We start from the raw sequence: 26,973 nt of genomic DNA, 5'->3' as shown, positions 1-26,973 counted from the left end.
GTTGACATCCTGGATCCCCTGGTGGTGGATCCCACCACTGATGCCAGAAACCACTTTCTCATGGACTATTTCACCAAATACCCAAAAGCATACGCGGTCCCAGTCCACTATGGCACTTTGGCAGAACGGCTGGTGGAGTTCTTCAGCAGTTTTGGTGAGCCAGAGGAGCTTCATAGCAAAGCAACCAGGGACGTAACTTTGAGTCAGCTGAGGTTCAGCAACCATTTGGGAATGTGTAAGAGGCATACTACCCTTCTCCACCCAGAGCTACGTCTTTATGGAAATGGGTCTTTTCAATCAGACACTCGTCACCTAGCTCACCATTGTCACCGTGCAACTGGGACCAACACCTGCCCTTGGTCCTCTTGGCATGCCAATCTACTGTACAGGAGTCTACCAGGTTCAAGCAAGCTCAGGACGCACATGGAGCCCGGAGGACGGAGGACCTACGCTACTGTCAATGTGCACCAGCTCACTAGCAGCTATTGAGCTCTTGTGATTATTGGCCACGTGGCCATTTGCCCACACATGAGGATTTATCAGACAGTAAGGGGGGGCTGCGTGAATTTCCCTCCTGTTGGCACGCAGTAGTTTGTTTTCTTTCAGTGACTTCAGACTTTCACCAGGACACAGGGATGGATTGTGTACTAAATATACATACACAATATGGACAAAAGTATTGGGACACCCATTTATACATGGTTTCTTCTGAAAGCAAGAGTAGGCTTTCGACTACGAGTTTGGAGCATTGCTGTGAGGATTTAATTGCATTCAGTGAGGTCAGGATGTTGGATGATCACCACCGCACCTCATCATCCCCAACTCATCCAAAAAGTTTTCCAGAGAATACAGTTCTACTGGTCCACAGCACAATGTCCAGCCCTGGCATTGGTGCCAATAGGTCAATTTCTGCTTATCTGCTCTAGAATCCAGAGAGAGCTCGGTGTGTGTGTGTGTGTGTGTGTGTGTGCATTTACACATCTGTGTCAGCAACAGGTGCAACTAAAGGTAGCTGAACGCATTCATTAGTAGAGGTGTCCACAAACATTTCGACATGTATAGTGTACATCTGTAAGCACTTTCTCTGATTAGGGAGCAACTCCAGAAATGGCCATAGATAAAAGTCAACGTGGTGTTGTGACCCTCCTTATGCTATCCAATGCAAAGAACAGCAGTGAGATTTTACCCTCAAGTAATGAATACGGGTTTGTCTCAGAAACCAAACCTGCTAAAGGCTTTGTAGATATCGACTCCAGTGCTTCATGGTTTTGACATTTTAAAAAACAGAATCACACCCCTCAGGAAAATGCTCAGAGATGCATTCAGGAGGTAGAAAAGTGAGAGAAGAAAGAGAAGGACACTGAAAGGAAAGGAAGGAAGGGAAGGTTGATGGCCACAGGTGCACGCCACAAAAGAAGAGCAGGCCGAAGTCAAAACTGGAAGCATGTTTTAATATTGCTCTACCATTATCCTGAAAGGCATAATTGGAGTTACACATCTGAACTGATCGTAGTTACAGAATCATAGGTCTCTCTTTTTGCATTGAACAATATATACAATGTAAAATAAATACATTTACACAAATGGACAGAATCGCTGGAGCACACTGTATGATACACATCACAAAAATATACAGTTAATTGTTTTACTGATGTGGAGCACATCTATAACTACAGACATGGTTCTCACTACAGGCTGTTTCAGCAACTCCTGGATTGAAATTTATATCATTATCTTATTGATCTTATAAGGTTTTTTTGTATGTTTTTTTTATTCTTCAATATATAGTTTCCTCTTTTTCCTTAACCTCTTCCTTTCCATCAGTGTTTTCTATATTTTTGCATTTTCTACTGCCGCGAAACCCCTTGACGCGATTTGGCAGACACCGACACAAGAATAAATGTAACCAACGCCCATAATGTCATTATATAATACAAAATAGCAGTTGTTTGTACATCTTCATATTATTGTGTTCCTAATATCCCTTAAATTGCAAAATAGTCCAATAAATACAGCATTTTGATCTAATTCAATCACAAAGTGCGACACCTGCTTGCCACACAGTCATATTGCTTTAAATAAGAAAATATGTTGGAAAAAAGTCGTCATCGTCGGTATGGCTAAATTACACTTCCACCTCTGCGCTCAGGGCACGAGTAGCACGTTTAAAAGATAGAGAGCAAAAGCCTTCTCCGAATGATCTAAGCTGCTCGTGGAGTATACTGTCCAAAATGACGTGGTATCAGTCACTAAAGATTGCTTGTTTTGTAAGAAAACCTTAGTAGTAGAAGAAGAAGAAAGAAAGAAAGAAAAAAAAAAGAACACTTCAGTATTGCAATGCACCTCGAAATTGAATGATGGAGATCAGGGGTTATGCGCCAGACTTCTCGAAGCAAGAGAGCTGATCTAGGATGAGCGAGCCGATCCTAGGTCAGCACACTCAGTGCATACAGGCCCAGGACTGCTTGCTGTAACATCTGTGTGACATTCCAAAACTGAAAGCTGAAGGTGGCCAGAGAGCTCAGCTTAAATCGCAGACTATGTTCCATCTGCCTGATGTTCAGTAGGGTTTTTTATTATTATTTAGTATTTTTTGTAATGGTGAAGACAACGTAATAGACAACAGGAGAAAAGAAATCACAAACAAAACAGCACCTTTCTGCCACGAGTCGTGTCATGTAAAAAAGGAAAAACTAACAAAAAGAAAACAAAAAAAAAAAGCCCAAAGAAAACGGAAGTGCCGACGTCCTATCAACAGCAAGAACCCTCCTGTATTTGACCGTCTGATGAGTTGCCATGAATAATGTTTTGAGTTACATTACACTAACCTCTCCAAAGCACAGTCTAATTATAGTTTTGTATAGCTAATGATAGATAGTACACGGTATTTATAGAACAAGACAGAAGGGAGGAAAAAAAAATAAATTAATAAAACCCCTGTCCCCATTCCACCCCCCAAAAAAGACTTTTTTTTCTTCATTTTTATTTAGCACACAAAGTTAAAGCGATAGTTTTGGAAACTGATCCTACACCAAAACATAAAAAGCCTTTTTTTTCCCTTTGCAGCCTCAAAGAGTAAAGATAATATTACAACGGAGTCGTTCAGCATGGAAGGCCTTATGTACAGCGTCTTATTAAAAAAAAAAATCTTAATAAATGAAAAAAAAAAACAAACAAAAACAAACACCAAAAAATCCACTACTGTTTCGAGATATTCAAAAGCGTTTTTAAAACCTAAGATATACAGTGTTAGTCTACACAAAAGTAGTTTGACAAAATGATCCCTTTTTTAATATGTTGTTCCTTTCTTTTAAATAACTGTTAATCACTTATACGCCAGTATAGATTACATTGATTGTGGATCTGTTGATCTAGCAGTAACTACAAAGTCTTTTTTGTTGTTGTTATTGTTGTTTTCAGTAAGTTATTTGAGAACCCATCATCCTTGTCTCCTGAGGATTCGTACATCCAGTAGTGTCTCTATTTTCTACCCTGTCTCTAAAAAACAAAACGAAACAAAACAAAAAAAAAAACAAGAAAAAAGTAAAGTGTACGGCACAGAAACTGGAACCACCACGAGAAGTACACAACAACATCATTGCATGGAACAGAGGGAAAGTGGGGGAGAAAAAAAAGAAAAAAAGAAAGGAAATGATTCAGAAACAAGCACAGCAGACATGAAACATCAAGAAGCTGAACTACCTTTTTTTTCATTTTTTTTTTTCATTTTGTTCCAATAAAATGTCTTAGTTAGGTTAGTTTTATAATCTGTTCATTTACAATATACAATGTTTAAGAATATTCAGAAAATACCCCATACTAATACTGACATATTTCAGATGAGTGCTGTGGAAAGCTTGCTTAGTTACTTAGCCTCTCTGCTAAAGAAGTGTCTTGGTTTGAGGGTTACATCCAGTATGGGCTCCTGTTCATCGTAGGAAAGTAGGGCTGCCATAAAACTACAGCTACAATGTTTCTCCATCCAGTAGTGGCGATGTCTTGCCTAAGTGCTAATTTGCTTCGCAAAGTTCGTATAACTGCTTCGATATGAAATAATGTCAATAAAAGTAAAGAGACTGGGGTTAATATAAATGCATATATCATTTGTTTAATGCTAATGTTTATGGTCCTTCTGGCCATCATTTCTGTCAACTATCATCTTTTATCAAGCACAGAAACGAAAGCTAAAGCTGCAGGAAGTTCAGTTTCCCAAACAAGACGGGCACTAAAAGAAATTGCATACATTTACACACCTCTGCTTTCAAAACGTCTATTGCTTGGAGAAGATAGCAGGATTTTGCTTGTATGACTCGGAACAGTTGCTGAAAGTGGTAAAGTTTGGTTTGGAAAAACAAACCAATCAGTCAGTAACATTTATGAACAAAACTCATCTCTGATGACCACACCACAGAGCCTATTTACACCCTTCATTGCAGTAAAAATACAGTGAAATAAAACACACAATAAAACAAGATCAATAAATAAATTAGTCTATTCCTTGTCCACCGCAGTGCCTCTGTGTTTTGTATTGCATGAGAGACTAAAGCTCAGGCTATTCCCTGAAAAGATTACGGATAAAATCATTAAAAGTGGCTATAAGTGTTCGGAAGACTTGAAAGAAAACAAGAAAAGGGAATCAAACCCCAGTGACTGCTTGTGGTGAAATTAATGTGAGGAGCAGCTTCTTCAAATATGAAAAAACAAACAAACCCAAACAAACAAAATAAACAAAACCAAAAATCAAATCTCTGTTTGGCTAACGCGTAGTCAGACTGCTCCGGCGAGGTCTGGTGGTAATACTACTGCACGTCGTTGCGTTGTGGCTGTTTGATAAAGAGGGGTTCTTCCTAGATTCCTCGAATAAGATGATAGCTGGACATGGGTTTAGGACAGTACAGTTTGCTGGCTTCCCACTCAGTGGAACTCCTTCCTTTGGCAGGGCTGATCTTTCTCGGCTCCAGGTTTTGTGAAAATCAACAAAATGTTTTTGATAGCTTTAAAAACTGCATCAGATTTTGAAGAAGTACAAGTCAAAAGCTGGTTCAAAGTCCCACTGCTAAATAGTGAAAGCAGTCTTTGTTTCCCCCTATTTAACATTTTTCCTCAATAACAACACTTTAATCTTTATGTATTTATCATCGTCAATAATTACGAGTACCGTAAAGGTTATGTTTCTTATCGTTATTTGATACTGTTTATTGACAAAAGGTTCACCGTCAGTAGCGGAGAATCAGTCATTGCCTGCCCAGTGAAACGGGTGGGGTCATCGACCCGCCCACTTTCCGAATGAGGGGTGGGGCCCAAGTAAAGGAACCCAGTTAGACCTTGGCCTCCAGCAGCTCCAGGAAGAGTTTGTGCATGGGCACCTTGCCGTCCTGTTTGATACTATAGAAGTGCTGCACTGCCTTGGTGGAGGTCTGCCGCAGCAGAGGCAGGGTCATGAGCAGTTTGCCGGCCCGGCGTGGGTCCTCCGCATGCTGGCTGCTCTCGTAGTCCTGCAGGGCCTCGTGCAGGACGTCCTGGAGCTTCTGCACTGCATCCACATCCTCTATGTGCATAGAGTCTGCAAAATAAACACATACGCGCACACTTGTTGTTAGCTGAAAGTGTTTTAAGATGGTGGTAGGTGAATGTGAACCAGAGACATCCCACTTTTCTCAGACACCATGAAAAACAGACACAAGCCTTTTTTTCTGCAGAATAAAAAAACTGCTAAATAAGGAAAAGAGAGTGACTCATTCTTTCTGCCAAGGCAGAGCTCATTCTCTGGTGATTAAATGCACACTTGAGTGTTAAACAGTGAAATTGTCCACGGTGCATGTTTACACGACTCTCCGTGGGCCTGATGAATGGCGTGCACAACGGGAACAACGTTTGGAGGCCAGCTGATACGGGCCCGCGCCTAAGTGAGAGGAAACAACGAGCCGCCTTTCAGGCGTCAATCCCTCCGCCTGACTGGCATTGTCTGGGAGAAATGTCAAACAGGGGCTATTTGCATATTCGCTTGTTAGCACTGCATGCACGTGTGCCGGAGCCCGACGCGTCTCTCAGAATGAAATTAGTCTCAGACAACTGGAGCCCGTCACCAAAAGAGCTCATCTGGTTTGTTCTCTACTGGATACTCAGTGCTCCAAACGTGGCACATTCTACTTTTCTACACATGCTCATGCTAAATAATGCTCTCATAGTCCCTGCATAAAATAACACAGGCTTTTGTATGGCCTGCCATAAACAACACCCCCCCCAAACCCTATGACTTGGCTTGTCATTCCTAGCTCAGTCTCCAGGGGCTACATGTCAGAATACACATAAGGTTTCGACCAATTGATTAAAATCTGTGCTTTGTTGAGAATCAATAAATACATGTTAAATAATAACTATAGGGTCAAGTATTGATAAGACCGAGATCACGTGTTGGAGACCCTGTGTGCTTCCCGTTAGCAGAGAGTGCTGTCGCTGGTCTGGGGGCTGTAAGGGCAAGCAGCCTGTCTACTTCAGATAATGGCTCAATATTCCAAGCTTTCAGTGTCTGGAGGCCCATTCCAGGCCCATCTAGAATTCAGACAGAGGGGTCTCGTCCATCAGTCACATGGGCTCCGGCCATCTAAAAAGTGACCCATGACGCGACCGACATCTCTGCCAGGAAAGTGCTTAACTGTACCTTTTCACAGAGCCTGTCACGCCGGCAGCACCATTAATCTAACCATCAGCGGCTTCGGTGGACAACTCACACTGTTCTGGGAAATATATATACATCATTGTCCGGGCTCGAGAAGTGAGGTCTTCTCACTTTACAAAAACAGTATTTGCTGTCAATGTATATTCTTAATAAGAGAGAAGTGTGCAGTTAATGTCATGGGAGTGGGCCATACTGTTAAAGCAAACAGAGTGTAATGCTGAAATAATGACAAATTTCACAATTTTATTTAGCAATATCTGGCTTGGGGCACGTCCTTTCCATGAACAGCTGATTACACATCAAAAAGGTTTGCTTTTGAAGGCTGCAAAAACTAAACAATAACTCTCCCAGTGCCCTTTCTCACAAAATGGCACACCTTTGAACTCTGGCATGATGCATGCCTCCCCAGGGAGAAGAGCTTCAAGAGGTGCTACAGAAGCAAAGCCTCAATAAACACAAGAGTGTGACACGAGAGAAAGACAGGGAGAGAGTGGGAAAGAGGCAGCAAGAAGGATTAGGGTGAAGCAAAAATTGAAAACACTGCTGTATCTGCATCTCAGTTTAAAAGTTAGGGCAACATCGCTTTAAGAGTTATGAGGGGAGAGAGCTTCAACGACCCACCCGGAGAGTGCACAACAATTGTGCTTTCTCTGACTCCGGGCACTGATGGCAATGCGGCATGGCAGTGCATAAGACTGCTGAGCCACTAGAAGCCCCTGGAAGAACTAATCGATCAGGCAAAGTCTAATGCATGTTGTGGGCTATCATGCACATTCATATAGCCACCAGGCAATAATGCATGGCTGGGCAACATGTCCACCCGTATATGTGCAGAGCAGGACAGGAAGAATTCAAGTCCATCTGAATAAATCTGCACATCACTCCAGCTGCTTCCGCCCGCTCCAAACAATCACCATCCCATCGGTCTCCTGGTGTGCAGGCATCGACAAGAGAGATGAACTGTTAATTACAAAATCAATTAAAAAAGAATTTCTCAAGAGCCACGTGCCCTCTCCCTCTCAGGGGCTCACTCTGGGGCAGGAGGGGCCCTAAGCGTCCAGCAAGGCGGGTCGGCATTCGCAAGCAGGCAGGAGCAATCTGCTTTTTCATTTTTCAGCATGGCCAGGCCCAGCCGGAGATTGATCGTCACATATAGCCTCAGAAAACAAACTGTCAATACCTTGAGCGCTGGAGAATTTGAACAAATAGCTGCCCTCCCATTCAAGCTGCTCACTGCGTCCCATTTAACAGATTTTATTGACAGTTTCCTTCTTGTAATTAAAGTGGGGTTGGGGGATAGGGGGAGGGGTTGCTGGTCAGTAACCAAGATAAAGTTCAAAGATGGGGTCAAAAGAATGGGAGCCCCCTCCAGCAGCCACATTAGTGTGCGTTATTGACAAGTAAATGCATAGTGATGGGCTTCTTGTTTAAGTGGTACGTGAACATGGACTTATGCTAATGATGCAGCCATTCCTTTGGAAACCTTGAACCCTTCCTCGAGCAAGTACTGGCTACCTGTAATGGTTTGTACAGAGTGAGTTCTTTTAGCCTGAGTGCGGCTGCAGTTAGATTCCTGAAAATTCCTGCATTTGAGGGATGCGCTGTGTGTTGTGGGAAGACTAATCAGTGGACATATTTCATTGATCAGTAGAATTAAACAGATTGTGGTGTCACGTTTGAAGCTGAGCGTTCAGATGTCATGGGTGAGACCTCACTTGCTGTGAAATCAATGCAGAGCCTGTGTGTGTGCCATGTGTTTTATCTAAATGTGCATCATCAACATCTTGAACATTTTGATGTGCAAGCATGCATTTCACAAATGACACACAAATCTATACATTTAGACAAGACACCTACCTGAATTTGCAAGCGCTATAGCTTTAAGAGTGACAAACTCCTCTTTCTCCAGCTTCATGCCCTTGTACTTCTTCACCAGCTGCAGGATAGCGTTGTTCAGATCCAGCAGACCGGCCAGCTTGGACTGGTCCTCGTCCATGATGTAGTCCTCTGCGTAGACCAGCTTATCCTCAAACGACAGTGACCGGTAGACCACACGCAGGATCAAGATCTCCATCCAGGCGCTCTGTAGGAGACTCATCTGGTCGGCCAGCGACAGCGTTGAGAAGCCTGCAAGGAACACAGAAGAGGCCTCAATGTTAAGTCCAACCTCCCATTTGTCTTTCAAACTGACAATGGAGGCCCTTAAGGTTGTGAGTAACTTGCTAGCCGAATCGGTCCGCGCCGAGAAGTTTGGGAGGTTTTGCAGTGGCTTGTTGAGAGTGGTGGTGAAGAGCATTGACATTCTGAAGCTGTGATGGGGAGGAGAAGTGCGGAGGGAGGGAAGAAGAGGGGAGGCACCCAGCACGAGGCTCGGCTCTCATCTCCTGCCGTGCGGCAGGCCAGGGGGCATCCTGCGGGAGGGAACTCCTTATCTCCCCAAACATGCAGCATGGATCAATTCTTCCCATCACACCAGCTGAAAGACTAATTGCTTGCCTCAAACTCCTTCTCCTTCCTTCTTGCCTCATCCGTATCTATCCTTCCTTCTCTCTTTTTCTCTCTACCCCCCCATCCTTTCCCCCTCAACCCTCTTCCATTCATTTCTTCTTTTTGGTTGTGCTTGAAAAAACCATAGGAGCAATAAGATATACAGTACGTACACCGAACCACTGAACGAGAACTTCAGTAGTCTTCATGATGAAACAGAAACATCTACACTGACAGCAGGAAGTCAACCCGGAGCATCATCACACTCCAGTGTCCACATGGATGGCAGACGACAGAGAGCAACAGCCCCAGCGCGACAGACTGGACAGCAGCGTGCCAGTTCTCCGCTCATGCCCGGGCCAGGCGATGAACAGACAACACAATACTGGTTGGCAACTGAGGCCCATCTGACGACTCCCTCGCTCTCTTGCGCGCTTCCGTCCTCTCAGTCTTAAGCACAACACTTTATGGGAGCAGATGAGGCATTGCTGCTAACAACGGCAAGAGCCCTAATCCGAGGGGCCTCTTAGGAAGGCATGGAGAGAGATGCTTTCCAACATCTGTTGAAAAGCGACAGCCTCGTACGAGAAAAGCGGCTGATACTGCTCATTTTCCCTCCTTTTTTTCTCGCTCTCTGATTCTGAGTTGATCGTGACTGGCAAGGAGCTCATTATGTACAGGTTTCAGGCTATTGTTTATAACAACCGCTAATTTATAATCCAAAACTGTTAACATCTCTGATCTCATTAGGAGCAGGCTGAGCAGTTGGTGCACTTCCTGGCCTGCTGGTGGGCGAGCACCCAGTGCCAGTTGGCAGGGTTGTCCAGCACTACTTAATAAAATCATCAAAAGGGATTAGTGAAGAATTTCTTAAGGGGGTCTTTAATGTCAGATACTGCAGCATTCTTGCAAAGGACTATAGGCCCCGATGAGAGCTGGCATGAGCTAAAAATACGTAACCTCTGATCCTTTTCTTCCTCTCTCTTTCACATACTGGAATCTTCAATTGTCAGAGAATGAAATGAACCACGATTTCAGGACGAAGCGGTAACTTCAGATGTCAATGACCGCACTAGGGGGGTATATTCCACTACGGAGATAGTGCTGGAGGGTGGCAGTGGTGGTAGTACTAGTAGTGGTGGTGGTGGTGGTGGTGGTTAGGGACACAAAGCCAGAGAGAAAGGCAGGGAGGGGGGAGCAGGGGGGTTGCGGAGAGGACAGCAGTGGCAGATGGACAGAGCCCATAGCCTGGAGCTCCCTGTGTGCCATTCCCCTAGCCCTCCCTCCCAGTCACTGCTGTTAGTAAATAATTAGATTTACACATTCCCCAATCTCCAACACATCTCCCCACAGAATAATTAAAAGCCGGATGATTAGTTTATTGAGTGGAAGGGGGAACTTCCCCCTCCCCCCCTCCCCCGACCCCACCTTTATTGAGGTCCATCAACGATTTTATCGGGGGGCCGGCCCCCGCTTTTACGGTTGTCATGCCAGCGCGGGCATCCAATTTTTCTTATCTCCCTGATTAATACAAATGCAGTTTCGGGACGCATTAATTAACAGATACAAATCTGCGTTCTCATGGCCGGATCGATAGTGCGAAGAAAAGAGGCATCAATGTGAATTTACTGCCAATGACGGAAGAGGTTTCTCTATTGACATTTACGGCGGGGGCAAACTTTTAAGTTGCGTCCGGGGTCCCTTTATTTCTTTCCCTCTGTCTGTCCTTTTTCATCTGTTATTTCATTTCACAAAAGAGGCACGTGCCAACTGTGATTGTGCCTCACCTTTGGAAATATGGGCTGTGTGGGGAAGATCACAAAGAGCTGAATTAAGCATCGCCACAGTCATCTTTGAAGCAGTAGACGTGTACAGCCTCTTCCTCAAAGAACTGAATGAAGCTCAGACTGTGAGAAACATTCCAAATCCTAATAAATCATTGTAACAATCAATACCATGATGTTTTTTTATTCTTTATTTATTTAGCCAAGTTCTAGTTTTTGCATTAACATATTTTGACTTTAAGTATCTTAAAAAGGGAAAGGGTGCCTTCTTTTTTAACTTCAGGTGAGATTATTTTTTATTTGCCAGGCGCAAGGCAGTCAGACTTATCCAGATGACACGAGGGCATTATCTGATCTGATCTCCAGCAGCCCCCTCTCGATTTAACTCTCTCAGCCTGCACCCCCCTCCCCCCAAACCCTGCACACACTGTAAAAAGGAGACTGTCGCCACTGGCATCTTGCCCCTCCACCCATCCTTTAGAAAAAAGATTCCCTCTGCAACAGAGGAGGGAGAAAAGGCTAAGCATTCAGAATATGTGAAGGGCAGACTGGTAGAAGGTATCTGATGGCTGAGCTCTTGTGAAATCGGTAGTGGCTTTTCAGAAGGAATAAGCGTCGGAGCTGTGTGTGTGCGTGGTGTGTTGCGGGCTGACAGAAAGAGGCTGCGGTGCAGCCAAGCGAAGTTAACCCCTACCGGGCAGGAGCGCTCGGCACCAGGCCTCACAGCGCCCACCGCCCGCCCGTCTGCCAAATCTCTTCTGACTGCACGTTCACACTGCTGAGAAGGCCTACCGGTACGTACACACACACACTTCTCTTCTTCCTCAGGGCAGCCTTCACCTCAGTCATGTTGCCCATCTCTACACAAACACACACATGCATCTCCTCTGTCTCACTCCCTGCAACACCCCTGCCTGCTTTTCTCCTGGTTAGCGGATGACTGAGCATGCAGTGATAGGCTCTATCATACGGGCCATGCCGCCTGTTTATTTGACGTCTCCCGCACTCATCCGGCGCTCCTGAGAAGCTTACTTGCTTTCGCACATTGTCAAAACGACGGCACCGTGACTAATTCACTTGCAAAAAATACTGCCAAAGTGATACAGTAATACTGCTGGGCCAACCTGCCAGAGTGGGTTAGCAACAGAGCTTGTGAGAAGCTCTGGGACGTGGAGAACAATTCAAGTAATTCCAATGATGCTTCTTCTGGATGATCTGGAGGAAAGAAACTATGCAGTGTGCAATTCTGTTTAAAATTTTGAGCAAGCTACTCCACCTGCAAACACAGGCCTGCAAAATGTGGACTTGTGTCTGTTATGCTAGGATTAACCCAATGGTAGTCCATAAAACCCTTCTAAAAATCTAAAGTCCAGTGCATTATGCTATTCACATAACAAAATAAAGTTATTGCCGCTTTGACATCAGCAGCCGGCGTCCAAGAGAGCACGACCAATTGGTCGTGCTCTCTCCGGGTGGGTAGAAGGTGCTTTCTCTCCTCATTGCTCACACAAGCGATGTTGGCCGGCACAGGCCTCTGTTAACTGGATGCTGGATAATAATCAGTATTAAACACATGTTAAAATTGTACGTATGCATATAGTAAAAATAAAATAATTTTACTGTAGTTTTAACCAGCAGCCTAGCATATCGCATCTTACCTAACCTTAACTGCGTGGCTGTGTTATCTATTAAAACAAAGATCAGACTGGTTTGGTATCGGATGATGCTCCACTACATGTACGGTATTGGATGTACTACATGTACTTGGAGTGCAAAAACACTGGATCGGGACATCATTCATCTGAAAGAAAATTCAGGCCTAGTGTATAAGCTTTAGTTTGAGCACAGTGGCAGGCAGGCCAAAGCTGTGATGTTTAGGCAGCGTGTGGTAGAGACTGGTAGAGAAGGCATCCTGTCGTGATCTATGACATCAGTCTCTTCTCACTACGTTCCTCCACTCAGAAGCCGTCCTGCCAGAATAAAGAACACTGCCTGCAGGACACACAAGCCACCTGACCCAATTAGAGTGGACCAGTCCACGAAAGTACGGGACAGCTGCTAATCTATGCTGGCCTGTTCTGATGGAATAAAGACTGCAGCACAGGGGCTTATAGGGGCTAAAGCAAAATTCAGAAGTCTAACAGCGGTTTGTAAACTTGTGCAAAAACTGCTCAGTTCAGACCACTTGGGATCCTGATAAGCAAACAAGAAAAGAGTTTTCTTCTCCATGCGTGTTAAGCGGATTAACCGGGAATAAAAGCATACTCATCAGTCGTATGATATATTAGTGTGCGCGAGAGTGTGTGCGTGCGTTCCCGAGCCAGTGAGACAGTGGGCCTCTCCTCGCGTCAGTTAAACTGGCTCGCTGTTAGCATAACCATACGCAATACGTCCTCAATTCAGTCAGTCACAGCAAATATTGGACTACTGAACACACGCGCAAAACAAAAACCAACATGAAAAGGCAAACAAATGTGCGAGAGAGCGAGAGAGTGCGCGCGCGCGTGTGTGTAAACAGTCTCTGAGGTCTTTAGTTTGAATGGAGGGGGACGTCGGGGAAGAGCCACACAAACATGCGCGTGCGCACACACACACAAAGCACAACAAAACCTCTCTGCTTTCATCACAGCAGCCTTTCATCTCTACAAAACAACAGCAGCCAGAGAGAGAGTGAGGTAGAGCGTGAGGCAGAGAGAGAGAGAGAGAGAGAGAGAGAGAGAGAGAGAGCTTCTCACTTTTCTCCACGAGAAAATACCTTAACACTGCCATAGCCAGTCCTCACCCATTCAGCAGCACCTAGGCAAATATTCACCTGTCAGTGTGAAGATGTGCTGAAGTAGAGCACTTGCTACAATTTCACACACTCACACACACACACACACACACACACACTGCAGCAATGCTAAACAGCTGCTGTGTTCCCCTGTACTTTCAATTGAATTAGAAGGAACTGACTGCTTTTCCCTTGGGTCTTTTATTCTTTCCTTTTTTTTCTTAAACAATAGAGTCTGTTTCTTCTGTCACATACGGTTTGTTGCCGCTCGGTCGCGTGCATGTTTCCACACTGACATTTCATAAGTGACGAGGTCAGAGTTGACATAAAACCTCACTGTTGCCTTACAAAAACATCAAGAAGAAAAAATAAAGGGCAGTTTTATTCAAACTGCTGCTGCTTCTTCGTAAATTCGCCCGAAGAAGTGCAGACGCCGTCGTATGACGTGCCGGGTATCTTGTTGCCAGTGCATTCCCTCTGCCTTGCAGGATTTGGACCTGCCCTGGGGAAAGGGGGATGCAGCCTAGTCGGCTAATCACAAAGTCGGCGCGAGGCCGCTTGATTCTAATGCACCTAATTAGCAATCGGCAGCCTCTTAATTGCATACATTAGGGCCGATTGGTGGTGAAGATTAATTCTAAATATACCCAGGCAGCTGGTTAAGATGCCACGGATTACTGTACGGACTGTACTTTTCCACTTAATTAGATATGAAAACGAAGCTGCCACAAGCCGGTGCTACGCCGTGGCAGGGCAGTGAGCGGCGAGGCTCCCCGGACTATAATAAAGTGACCGCATGAGAGACACACTCACAGATGGAGTGACATTAACAACTGTGCCGGGAAGCCATTTCAAACAATGAAATATCAATATTTACATTTTAATTACCCTGCTCTCCCTATCTCGCTCGATTACTTGCTCTCTCTCTCCCTCTCAAGTGGATTCTGAAGCCGGATTTGCCAGGGCCACTCTGTGGTGAGGATCGGAGGAAAAGGAGAAAAAAGTCGCGGAAAGGTCTGGGGGTGTTAGACCAAACAGAAGCTAGCTAACTTATTTTAAATGGGCTTAAAACAGAGTATCTCACAGTTCAGCCAATCAATCAAAGACCTTCTAAGACTGTTAAAATAATGATGACTATAGGGCTTAACAAACAGCTCACAAAAAAGATAACTTAAAGACCAATCATTTGCTGTGTTTAGTAAGCACTGCAATGGAAGATAAGATGGTGGTGAAATAAAACATTTTAGTACAGCGTATTGTATTGCATTAGTGTAGTGTACTGTTTGGAGTGAACTGTAGTGAAGTAAATAGGTAATATATATTATATTTTTAGATACTCTTCTAAATTATTCTGAACCTATGTTACACCCTTAATAAATACATCCGCAGACAGAGTACATCCAGTGGCATCAGACTGACACAAAAGGCTGTAAAGTCTGAAACCATTAACAGGGTAAACTGTTCCCTAAAATGGTCCTTTTTTGGGTAATTTTAGCACAGTACATGTTTGGGTTCATTTCAGAACTCTGTGAGACCTCAGTGTTCTTTCTCTGCTACTTTCTTAATCTGGATGACAAGCAGTACTACTAATATCTACCCCCCTCCTCACTCCTTCAGGGGGAATGACTTTTCCTTCACACTTGTTTCCCCCCACCTTTTCTCCTGCTGGTGTTGGTAAGAATGACAAGGGCTATTAAGATGTATTATTACACTGGGTATGGAGCTCTGGGCCCTCTCCACCATCAGCTTTTGATTTGCATCAACCCCATCTATGGGACGCCCTCTCTTTTAGGGCAGAGAGCACACAGTGGCTTCTGTGGGATGAGCATGAGATGAGCCATTACACAGATGTAGGCATATATTTAGGCATATATCTGAGGTATATATATATGTATATATATATATATATATATATATATATATATATATGTGTGTGTGTGTGTGTGGATTGCTAATGCACTGGTTACTAGAACCAACAGACCCAATAACATTATGTTCTAGAACTCAATTTACACACAATTTACCCCTTTTATTCTGCTGTATGAGTCATTAATACCTGCATGTTAATCAATTCAAAGCCCTTCTACTGTCACAGGTGCAAAAATGAGTACAAATTGTGGATGTTCATCCTCTTTTTGTGCAGATAAACATTAGATACACAATATAATCATTACCAGCGGAAAGGCGAAACTGGTCTCAGATCAGCTTCCAGGGAACATGAACTTATGCCTGGGAGAGAGAGCCCTCTAATGCCAGCAGGGGAAGCAGCAGAAAACATGTTCACTGATTCCTTTATTTCTCTTTATTAAATCCTATACTGATGGTGTGGAGAAATTAATGGTTGTCAGTGAAGACATAATTATCTCAGTAAAGACCTTTTGAAGGGGAAAAAAAGCAATTTCTCTCATAAATAGCAGAATAACTTACATAACTGGAGCTTGCCCCGGCACAGCATACCCTTGTCATGCTAATAGTTTCATATAAAAACAGAAAAATGTAGATCTTGCCTTTCTTAATTTCATAGTTAGACATCAGCAACCTCTCAAACTTGATTAGGGCAGGCAGACGGCAGCTCAGGAATGCCTGCGCTTATGTACCCAAACAAACAACAAACACTCATCTGTGAGCATCGTGCCTTTTAATAGCCCGCTGTCACAGAGTCTGACTTTAAAACATGCTCTTAACGCTTCCAAGACGAGACACTACCCTCCATTCCGCGGCAATGAGCACCTTTTAATTTCTGCAAAAGGCACGGCTGAAAATCTTAATTAATTGTTTCATACTGCTTCGGGGTCATTATGCAATGCAATAAAGGCCGTGTAATTATGAAATTTTACAGCCATTACCGAGGCTGATAGCTCGTATTTCATCATCAGGCAGGCCCGATGGCTTTCCAGGCGCACGATCACGCGTGATGGACTACGTGGAGATCCATCAGGGCCCAAACAATAAGCCGGCCGGGCCTGCTGTAATAGCTACCCACAGATGAAGCGACAGATAAAGATAAACTATAAATCCGACAGCATGGATGCTAACGCTGGGCTGCAAGGAGGTGGGGGCCACAGGAGCGCTTGTGTTTGTTGTGTACATGGGAGAGAGAGCGCTTCAGAGATACGCACGCAATTCACGAACAAAAAAATAAATAACATTTTTAAAAAAGCAAAGCGGATGTATGCGAGCGTGCAAATGTGGTTTGTGTGCAAGTGTGTGGGAAGAGTGGGAAACAATAGGATAGCTGCAGATTCAGTTCAACACACAGAAACACACACAAAAGAAAAAATTGAAATATAGCAAAGGAAGCTGCATCATGACATATTGCTACTTTGGGGGAGACAGAATAATAAAACAAAGAAATGCATGAAAGCATACATCATGATACACATAGGAGCCTATCTGAGGTGCAAAAGATGCAATGGGAAAAGAATGGGTAGAATATGCTGATGCAAGTTTGCTCGACAGAACGGCTTCGCAGCCTCAGAACTACAGAGGGCTTACTGTAGTGAGCGCTCTTTCTCTACCAGAGGGATTCCAACAAAAGAAGCAGAGAGAAAAAGAAAGAGAGGAGAGAGAGAGAGAGAGAGAGAAAGAGAGAGGGAGGGAGACAGACTGAATAAATGAAAAGAGGAAGACAGAATATTTTGGAGAGTAGCATATATTTGAATTTAAATTCAAATGTGAAAAATGATGGGAAAAAGAGGGCCGGTAAGATATAGACTATTTGATTCCTTGTGTGTGTGTGTGTGTGTGTGTGTGTGTGTACATGTAACGGAGACAGGAAAGAGAGCCTGAGAGAGAAATATGCAGACTATGCACACATAAAAGCTAATAATGAATAAACACAAAAGCCCAATACCAATATTACATTTGGAGTCTAAGGGCATTTTCTCAATTTTGGCATATCTTCCAAAATTCACCTTTAAAAGCATCCGCCTATATGATAATAGCCACATGTTTTAGTTCTAAATTGGAGTCAGACTTCGTATTTCTCACGAGAACATATCTTATCTCATGTGGAAGAATTGTTGTGATTCTTGCAATGGGTTTACCAGTCTTAGCTTTAAAAAAGTAGTGGAATGTATGAATACAAATAACGGAAGGAGGTAGAAGACTTAGAAGTTTCTGAGTGTCCATTAGTCAGTCACAAATCTGGCAATTACAGCAGTTAGACACGGCGAAAGAGGCACAGACGAGTATCTCGACCCGTCTTCATAGCCTCGTAACTCCGGATGTGAGTCATGTGTGATCAAAAGGACGGGCTCTTCATAGTCAGGAAATATTTGAGTCGGATTTAATTAATAGAAACATCAAAAAACACTGAACCGAATTTGACGTGCAAACGAGTTTGTAGACTGCAGAAGGTTGATTTAAATCAAGTGGACTGCTAGGTTGAACAAACCTATGTGATGGCTGGTGGTGGGGGGGGCATTGAGAGGAAATTCTAAAATAAACATTTGCACTTCTAACTAGCTAAACATCAACAAATGTTTATTATAATGTTAATAAATGATACCGCTGACGCTTTTGCACAGCACTCATATACAGAGCATGTGTAAATTTGGAGAAATGTATGCTTGTTACGAAGCAGTGGTGCCTTTGTCCGGAGAGTAGGTGCCAGGTTCTAAAATAGGTCCAATCATTTTATTCATAAGCAACACAGTGGGTCCTGTTCGCACATGGCCTGTCGCAGCGCCCAACCACATCGATAATAATTTACATCCCGATTAAGCACATCCTTCCTCCAACTCGCCGTGTCAGAAGAGGCCTGTTTAGCCCACTGTCTCTACTTGCATTCACACACACACACACACACACACACACATACACACATACATACACAAGGTTATAATTCCTCAGAGCCAGCCGACAGCTCAAATCCAATCCCATTTTCTTGCCTGCTTAGTGTCTGATGGAGAGGATACCCCCTCTGAACTGTTATTTTGGGGTGGGGTTGGGGGATGGGGGTGGAGCAGGGGAGACAGGCGAGGGCCATTTCGGGCCCTGTCGGTGAACTTTGCATGAACCACCAGAAAAATAATGTCATGTGATGACAAGCCTGTTCTACCTTCCAGTAAATTTGCTGTGGGAGATGGAGCCCGGGAGAGGTGGGGGAGCCGAGGACAAGTTGAAATGGAGTTTGGTTTTGCGTAATTACGTCCATCTATCTTTATATTCCAGCAGCATATCGCAAATTGAAAATACTAAAAAATTGACTGCTGGTCTGGATGGTTAATGATTGGCGGCAACGCGGCCGTGATTTATTGGTTACTTACCGATGTGACACATTTGCATCTTATTAGATGGAGATTACTAGGAGGCCCCCTCAGATTGCGGCATGATGCGGCCTCCTTTTTCGCAAACTGTCTTGATGGATTGATTTGATTTGCAAATGTAATCAAACTAATAAGAAGGAAAATACGAGCCATAATGCCTTGTTTTTTCAACTCGCAATCACAAAGGGCCGCCCCCTCTGCCGGGTGTGACGCAGAGCCGCTACGTACAACCGTGGAAGGTGTGGGGCAATGTGCTTCCTGTCAAATCTGTAGTCAGGCTGACAGGACCTGGTTAAGGCTGCACACTGGCGGACTTTACAAAACAAATGTGTCCTTTATGAAGAGAGACACGCAACGGGGTATACACGGGCATGCACAGCCTTGTGAGCTGTGATGTGAAAACAAGCACAGGTGCTTGCCCCGCGGATGGTAAACACGATACAGACATAACTTCTCTTAGTTCTGTTTTCTACACATGCAGATGGGCGGCGTGTGCTTGTTGACGGTCTACGGAATCATTATTCCCTCATGCTCTGTTTTGTTATCTGCAGGAAAAGGGAGACCTAAGACTTAAAAGTATCCACCTTAAACTGCAACGTCATGCAAAATTCTGTAATTTTATCCTTAAGAGTGTCTTGCTAGATTATGCATTGGGGAAATTATATAAAATAAAATAAAAACATAAATAACTGCATTCGTTTAATTTAATCAACTCTTGGGAGAATGAATACTCTCAGTACCTAGAGATGCTGTACTGGGTTTATTGCCATAGAGGGCATTGTTTCCAACTTTAACACTTGGATTGTTTTAAACTTTACACCATCAACATGGTAAGAAGGAGCTAAGCTGAGCCTAGATGAACCTCAGGATGATGACAATGATCCAATTAAGCTAAACATTTAATGGTTGCTTCATATGAAAATTGACTATTTCATATTTTCCTACTTCACACATGATAATCTGAGAAAGAAAAAATAGAATATAGTGCTTTTCTCAATACAACAGTACACTAGACTAAACCCAGGAGCGAATGAAAGATCATGTGGAATCATAATGAGAGTAATTCTCCCCACAGTATGTGTGTGTGTGTGTGTGTGTGTGAATGAGAGAGAGGCAGTCTTTCTCAATTTCCAGGTAATTAGTCTCTCCTCATCATCTGTGTTAAACAGCTGAGAGCGAGTGAGAGAGAGTATGAGAGAGAGAGTCATAAAGTGATTCAGAGAGAGATAGAGAGAGAGAGAGAGAGAATATGGAAGAACTAGAGGATGTTTTTGCCCTCAGATTAGCATTAAGGAGAAACAGAAATATAGCAAAATATCAAACCAGGGGCTAACAGAAGGGTCACATGATTGAGCACTATTGTCTGTGATTGTGGATTAAATATAAATGAAAAATGAAGTCATTTCAATACTGATTTGCTGCCCTGGATATCGAACAATCTAGAGATTGAAGACATCACCCGACAATGATGAGGAACAGCACAGTTAAAAAGTTACATCATCACTACATTTATGCTTTTACTGTATGTAACACACACACACACACACACGCTCTGCTGTATTTGCTTTGTTTCTCCAGCCGATTTCTCCGAGTGTCAGACGTAATTTAGTGTGTCTCACTTTGCTGAATGCACAGGGAGCGAAACCCCGGCTAAAAGTGAAAATTTGATTTGCTAAAAGGAGCTTAGGGCATCTATTAATCAATATTTGCAGAGTGTCAGGCTGGGGGCGGTGACAGACAAGCCCTCATTTGGAGATTGGTTGGAGAGGGGGTGGGGTGGGAGTACTGGAGTTAGTGCTTCTCGTATAGCAGAGGTGGAGGGGGGTATTAAAGAGGTTAAGGGTCCTCCAAAAAGTATATAACTGGGTAACAATGTCTGGATAGCACTCACCCCAATCAAGTTTTCCCAGGTTCACTGACCTAATGACACAATTAATGTATCTGGACGAATTGAAGCTGAGGGGCTGATAATATTAATAGGGTATGCACAGGAAGTGTGTTGACACTCATTCAGTACTTCAGGACACATGTTATGTCTTTGTGTTGCCTTTGACAAGCATTAACTGCTGGTGGACTGCGACTGGTGGAAAGTGTAATATTACAATTACAATCATTGTTAAAATGATTATTATTTTACAAAGTATATGGCAAATTTTCCCCTTTGAAGCTATTAACTTCTTAAACCCTGTACGTAAGCCTGCACAGCTCTTCACCCTCATAACTACAACTCTCTACGACTCACATAATTAACATTAGTTTTATAGACCCTAAAATCTAACCCTGTGGGACTCAGCAAAATGTGCTTAACTGTTACCAAACACATTAGTTCACATCAGTTTCTGCTTAAATAACAGGATTAATACCAGGATAATACATCTAGGGTACAAAAGGTTAAAGGAATAACCATCCATTAACTATATATTGGAATAGTAAAAAATCCCCATCCTCTCAGAGCTTTTGAGGTATTCCACTTGCCCAAAAAAACTCTTTTAATGAAGTTGATGTTAGCATTTTGTGTGTATGGCATGTAACCTTTACTTGTGAAAAACGTTTTATTTCACACACTACCTGATGGTTTAAAGCCTGAACAGATAGGATATTTTCTCATGCAGCATTACCCTTATGCATCTTCATAGCGGTGATCTGGTTGCTGGAGAGGACTCACTGCCTAAGCTTTCTACAAATCCCTCGCCTTTGCTGCTCTAACGCTCTGATTAAGACGTTCTTTGGAGGCCTCTGGTGCCCGAGAACGCTGAGGAATGAAATAAATAAATAAATGGAGCAAATAACAAAATAAAAACACAGGCCACACCGAGATCGGCTCTAGCCTCAGGGCAGGAGCTGGTGCTTCGTTTGCCAGATTTCTTTAATTCCTTTCGTCTGTATTGAGGCCCAGGGACTAAGCCTATATACAGGTCAGCCAATAATAATGACGCCTCAATCAAGAGCCGAGATGGGGTTGAGTGAGCACCTCTGAGCGTCCGCTCCCCCCTCCCTCCCCCTACACCCTGCCGTAACGAGGTTTCGGTGTGAATATTCTAATCCGACACGCGGCACAACAACGCGGCCGAGCAGTGAGCACGTAATCGTCTTTATTACAGCCTGTGAAAGCTAGCTGCAATATTTGACTTGGAGTCTCCTGACACTGACTGCCTCGGTCTCGGTCTCTCTCTCTCTTTCTCTCCCTCTCTCTCTCTCTCTCCTTCGCTCGCTCTCTTGTGAAGCTATTACAAATGCACTGGCCCCAACAATAGAGGGGAAAGAGGGAGAGTAGGCAGCAGGGAGAGATGGAGAGGGAGAGAGAGAGAGAGAGAAAGAGAGAGAAAAAGAAAGAGAGAGGGAGAGGAATGAAGTGGAGTGTGGCAGTACCTCAGTATCTACATAAAAGAGATTAGAGACGACAGGCTTCCATTTTACAGCTCAATCATATTGTGTTAGCACGCGCTTATCCGCGTGCCGGGGAAAATTGAAAGGGAAATAAAGGAAGAGAAAGTCCCCGAGATAGGGCCAAGAATAGGAGAAGCCTGAGCAATTTCAGCCACCATAAAGGCTCTCTAATAGTGGGCGCCCCGTCATGCTAAAAAGGCGCCTGCTAGTGCGCGCACTGTCCATTCTTGTAACCCGCACGTCAAGTCAAGTGCGACTGGCCCGCCATTGTGCGCCCCTCCGCTCCGATAAGACATGTCACAATTGCATGACAGCACGTTTTCATTTATTTTTTATTCCGCCCCGGCAAGAGGTGGAAAAGACTCTAATTCTATTTACAGATAAAAAAGGCATTTTCAATGGGGGCTTTCCAGCCCTGTTTCTCCTCCTTCTTTTTTGGAACGTTCACTGGCGTACCTCCCTCTGCGCAGAGACATGAGGCTTAAAATAAAATTAGCCAGTGAAACGTTTTTAATCTGGTGAATGAGATTCCTCAACCAAATCTGCATTGTGTGGGTTGAAGGCTGCGAGTCCCAGGATTTCTTGCTCCTTCATACTCCGTTAAAAGTTTATACCTAAATCCTAAGGAGCAGGTCTGCCGGGCCTAGGGAAAGCGTGGAAACGACAGAAGCAGGTTTTCCGGTACGGTTCACCACATCAAATGTTTCTGTGGCGTGTAAATGATAAGAGGACGGAGAGAGGAGCGCTTGGAGTGTGTGTGAAAGAGCTCGAGTCGTGGCATCTAAAACACAGACTGCTTCATTATCCAGCAGGCTGCCGCCACGGCAGCCCCCGTAATGCTGAGTGATGTTTAAATTAGTTTACAATTTGCCTGCTCCTAGCCTGGGACAGATCTTAAGCGAAGGCGCTCAGAAATGTCAGCCGCGCTCCTAACCGCCGTAACAAATCGTTGCCCGCACGCTGCACACACCTAATGACTTCAAATTAGCTCCCGCGCGAGGGCCTGACAGTTTGTTACGACGGTTAGCAACACAGCCGCTGCATCATGAGCGATAAATTGGTTCGGGGCTCTCTCGGGGAGAATGGAGGCCTTCATCAATTTGATTAAAAAAAAAAAATTACTGTACCAACAGCGAGTCAGAGAGTCAGGTGACAAAAACGACAGGCTCACACGCATTCTTAGATGAAGAGGACACAGATAGGGCAGGTTCAAAGGAAACTGTTCATTGAGCTGGTGTCCTTTCTGTCTGAGCATGCGTGGGTATGTGTGAACGAGTAAAAAAATTGTAGAGAGAGGGGGAAATAAAATGACAGAGAGAGAGAGAGAGAGAGAGAGAGAGAGAGAGAGAGAGAATACACAATGGAGAATGCGAGAGAGAAAGTTCTATAGAGGGTCACCAAGCTTTTCTCACGACTAGACCTGGATATAGGATCTCTTTCTTTTGGTAGAGAGGTTCTCATCAGGACGCGGAAACAGTGTGAAAGCGGGCTGCTGGAGATGAGAGTGGCGGGACGACCAGCTCGGGACACAGGGACTCCATCCTCCTCAAACACACCCCGAATTGCCTGCCGAGCTCTAATCATACAATCATCTCTCTTCCGCTGAGCAATCGCTCCCAACCCAATGTGGCTGCACAGAATGGAAACTATTTCCAGTGCCCAACAAACGTACGGGCAAAACACACACACACAAACTATGTAGTTTGACAGAGTCCTCGGTTTACATTCTAAATAGACTTAGGAGTTTGAGACTAGATTAGGACCAGACCCATATTGTCATATGCACTGTAAAAGACTGTAAAAGACTCTTAGCTAAATAAAATGTCTCCTACGTAACCATCAAAAGTCTGGAGTGAAGACAAATAATGTCACTATAGTGAGGTCTAACAAAAAATGACTTCTTTAAAAAGCCCAAAAGAAGAAGAGAGGGAGGGTTAGAAAGAAGAAAAGAGGGTATGAAAGAAGACAGAAAGAGAGAGAAAAAACCCTACTGTGTATGAAAGTGAGAAAATGAAGCCGTACAGAGGGACAGACAGAGAATAAGAGAGAGAGAGAGAGAGAGAGAGAGAGAGAGAGAGAGAGACACTGGCTTCTTCATCCCTGCAGTTTAGCTACGCCACGGTGACTTCTTGCTTATGGGTGAAATCACCTCCGGTCCTCAGGGCCAGCCTAGAGCAATCTGGCACTGAGCAGCAGACACAAAACCCCAGTCTCGCTTTTCGTGCCCGAGACGGCTTTAAGTCCATTATGTGCTCTGCGTGCCACTTTGGGCATGCCTGGTGCCAGCCCTACCAGCAGCAACACCACACATGGTAATGGGAACCAGAAAACACGCTCAAAACAAAGAAGGGGTCCAGCGTTTTTTTGTGTTGGACCCTAAATTGATGAGACTGCCAGGTGGTGGGTCATCTAAAAATAGCAAGAAATCCATCCTCAATTTCACACACGTGAAAATAATCTAAAACAGTGTATTGAAGACTTTGACAATTGACTGTTCATGGCCAACTGATGTTTTTGGTCAACTATCTCGACACACTACAGATGTGCATGTTAGGGTCCCCTGAAACACTGTTCTAACCAACCTGCACCACTTTTCACCTGTATTTTGTAACAATTTAACTGCCAACTGCTCACTAATCTGGGTGCCACCTCCTCTCGTTCTGACAGCTAGCCACCTCTGGGCAACACTCTTGTCAAAAGGCGGGGAGTGGAACGGAGCAGCAGCCTGCTCCGTGCAGTAGCATGGCTCGAGATTAAGCACAAAAAGAAGGCCTTTGTTAAGTAGATTAGTGGAAATTCCTCATTCTGCCTGCTGGAGATGTGCAGTAAAGCAGCAGAGAGAGGAGAGAGAGGAGAGAGCGAGTGTGTGAGAGACATGGGGGAGAAAGGAGAAGAGAGAAAGTGTGGGGAGGGGAGGGCCACTTCTCTCAATAATGGTCACTGGAGCCATTACTGTTCGTAGCTAATGTCGTCCTTTCAATCCTTTCAGCAGGTCTGCCGCTAAGGCGACCGGGCAGGAGAAAATGGCCCACGTCTGCTCCTTTAGATTTCTAGCCGTTCTGCACGGAGGAATTAGGCTAAAACTAAACAAATTGATCTCATTTCCTCTACGCTGTCACAGAGAGAGTGAGAGAGAGAGAGTGAGTGAAAAGTGCTGACCTCATGAGTGTGTCAGCGGTTGCTGGGGTGATAGTCTGTGATTGACAGGATGTAGCTTAGTTTAAAAAGCTGGACAGGCTTTATTCAGCTTGTGGGAAAGATCCATATGTGGTTTATATTATGATCATACCTACACATAAACGTTTATATAAAACATTTATGTGGCTAATCAAGATCCATAATATTTTTTTGATCTATATGACCTATATCATGGAAAAGTAAAAGTGCTAAAAAACACATGTACACATGTAGAGTTTAAACAATCCATGCATAAGAATTATGCTGTAGAAATCTTAAATTCCTTGTGTCCTACTTAGACAACAGCAATTTAGCACTGCCCATTTATGCTGAAGTTATAAAGAGCTTGAACTGCCTTTTTGAATGAGGTATAATACAGAACAGCCCATCAGAACATTTACATATATCATTCTTAAAAAGTCACAGTAACAAAAAGTGGTAAAAAAAAGGTTGGAAAATGGTCTACAGCCCTGTTTGGATGAGATTAGTGTTATGTGTGTATTTTTTGCGTGTTTTTTTTTGTTTTTTGTCATGTAAGGAAGCGCTGGAGAAGGCACTAGCACAGATACTTTGGTCCATTCGAGTGTGTGACAAACCCCAGGTGTTGTGCAGCGTACACTACTCAAATCCAGAATTTGAACCAAAAGACTCCTGATAGGTGCAACGCTTCTAGCAGCTTTACTTAAGTCAGTCGCTGTCCTCAAACGCAGACTGAAGACCCACCTTTTCCGAGAGTACTTGGGCGAATAATAGAGTGGTCACTTTACTGACTTGTGTTTAGTAGTGTCTAAACTTAGAGGTATCTTTGAATTGTTAGCCTATTCAAACTAGCTGAGTTTATTCTTGGGTAAATAGCAAAGCACTTTTGTAAGTCTCCTAAATGCCTTAAATGTAAATGTAAAACTAATCCCGGCTGATTAGGGCTTCAGACGTTGTAAGCGAACCCACTGGAATGCACCACTGCATAGTCCATATCGTTGGTTAATTCTGTGTGTGTGCGCATGTGTATGAATGTGGTCTGGCTGTTCTCTGGCCCTACCTGGGATGTGCTTAGCCCAGCCGATGTTGACCACAAGCTCGCGGTCTGCCAGGTCGCAGAGTGTGGTCAGAGCCTTGATGTCACTGTCCGGCACGGTGGGGTCCGGCATGGCATAGATCTTCTCGGGCTCAGCTACCAACAAGTGCGATACAATCTTGTTATCTGCAAGGCAGCCAAAGGGGACTGTATTTGAACACCGAGGAGAAAACACAGAAGAAAAGACAGAATGGGATTATACGAGCACGGCCACAAAGAACAGGCAGCGTTCATCAGCAAATAGTTCAGCAGATCAACACCAACTATTGACTTAGACTGTTCTTCCTCTAGGAGAGACTGGCAGAGTCGTTAAAACGCTGGCAGCTTTTCTTCTCTGAATG

At 44.0% G+C, this 26,973-nt stretch overlaps 1 protein-coding gene across 2 annotated transcripts in view; it reads right to left on the bottom strand.

Annotated features, from left to right (window-relative positions):
- Window positions 1-1,533: 1,533 nt before the first annotated feature.
- esrrga (estrogen-related receptor gamma a) overlaps window positions 1,534-26,973 on the bottom strand; it is a 73,329-nt gene continuing 47,889 nt past the window's right edge. For both annotated transcript variants that reach the window (XM_072689923.1, XM_072689922.1), the window contains 3 exons: window positions 26,597-26,779; window positions 8,537-8,806; window positions 1,534-5,563 (listed from right to left, as the gene is read on the bottom strand). In XM_072689923.1, coding sequence (XP_072546024.1) covers window positions 5,319-5,563; window positions 8,537-8,806; window positions 26,597-26,779 — 698 coding nt within the window. In that variant the 3' untranslated portion in view covers window positions 1,534-5,318. The remainder of the gene's footprint in view (window positions 5,564-8,536; window positions 8,807-26,596; window positions 26,780-26,973) is intronic.

The sequence above is a fragment of the Salminus brasiliensis genome, chromosome 10 (genome assembly GCF_030463535.1).
Source record: "Salminus brasiliensis chromosome 10, fSalBra1.hap2, whole genome shotgun sequence".
Lineage (NCBI taxonomy): Eukaryota > Metazoa > Chordata > Actinopteri > Characiformes > Bryconidae > Salminus > Salminus brasiliensis.
The sequence above is the reverse complement of the archived record's forward strand: the minus strand, read 5'-3'. Positions and strand labels throughout refer to the sequence as shown.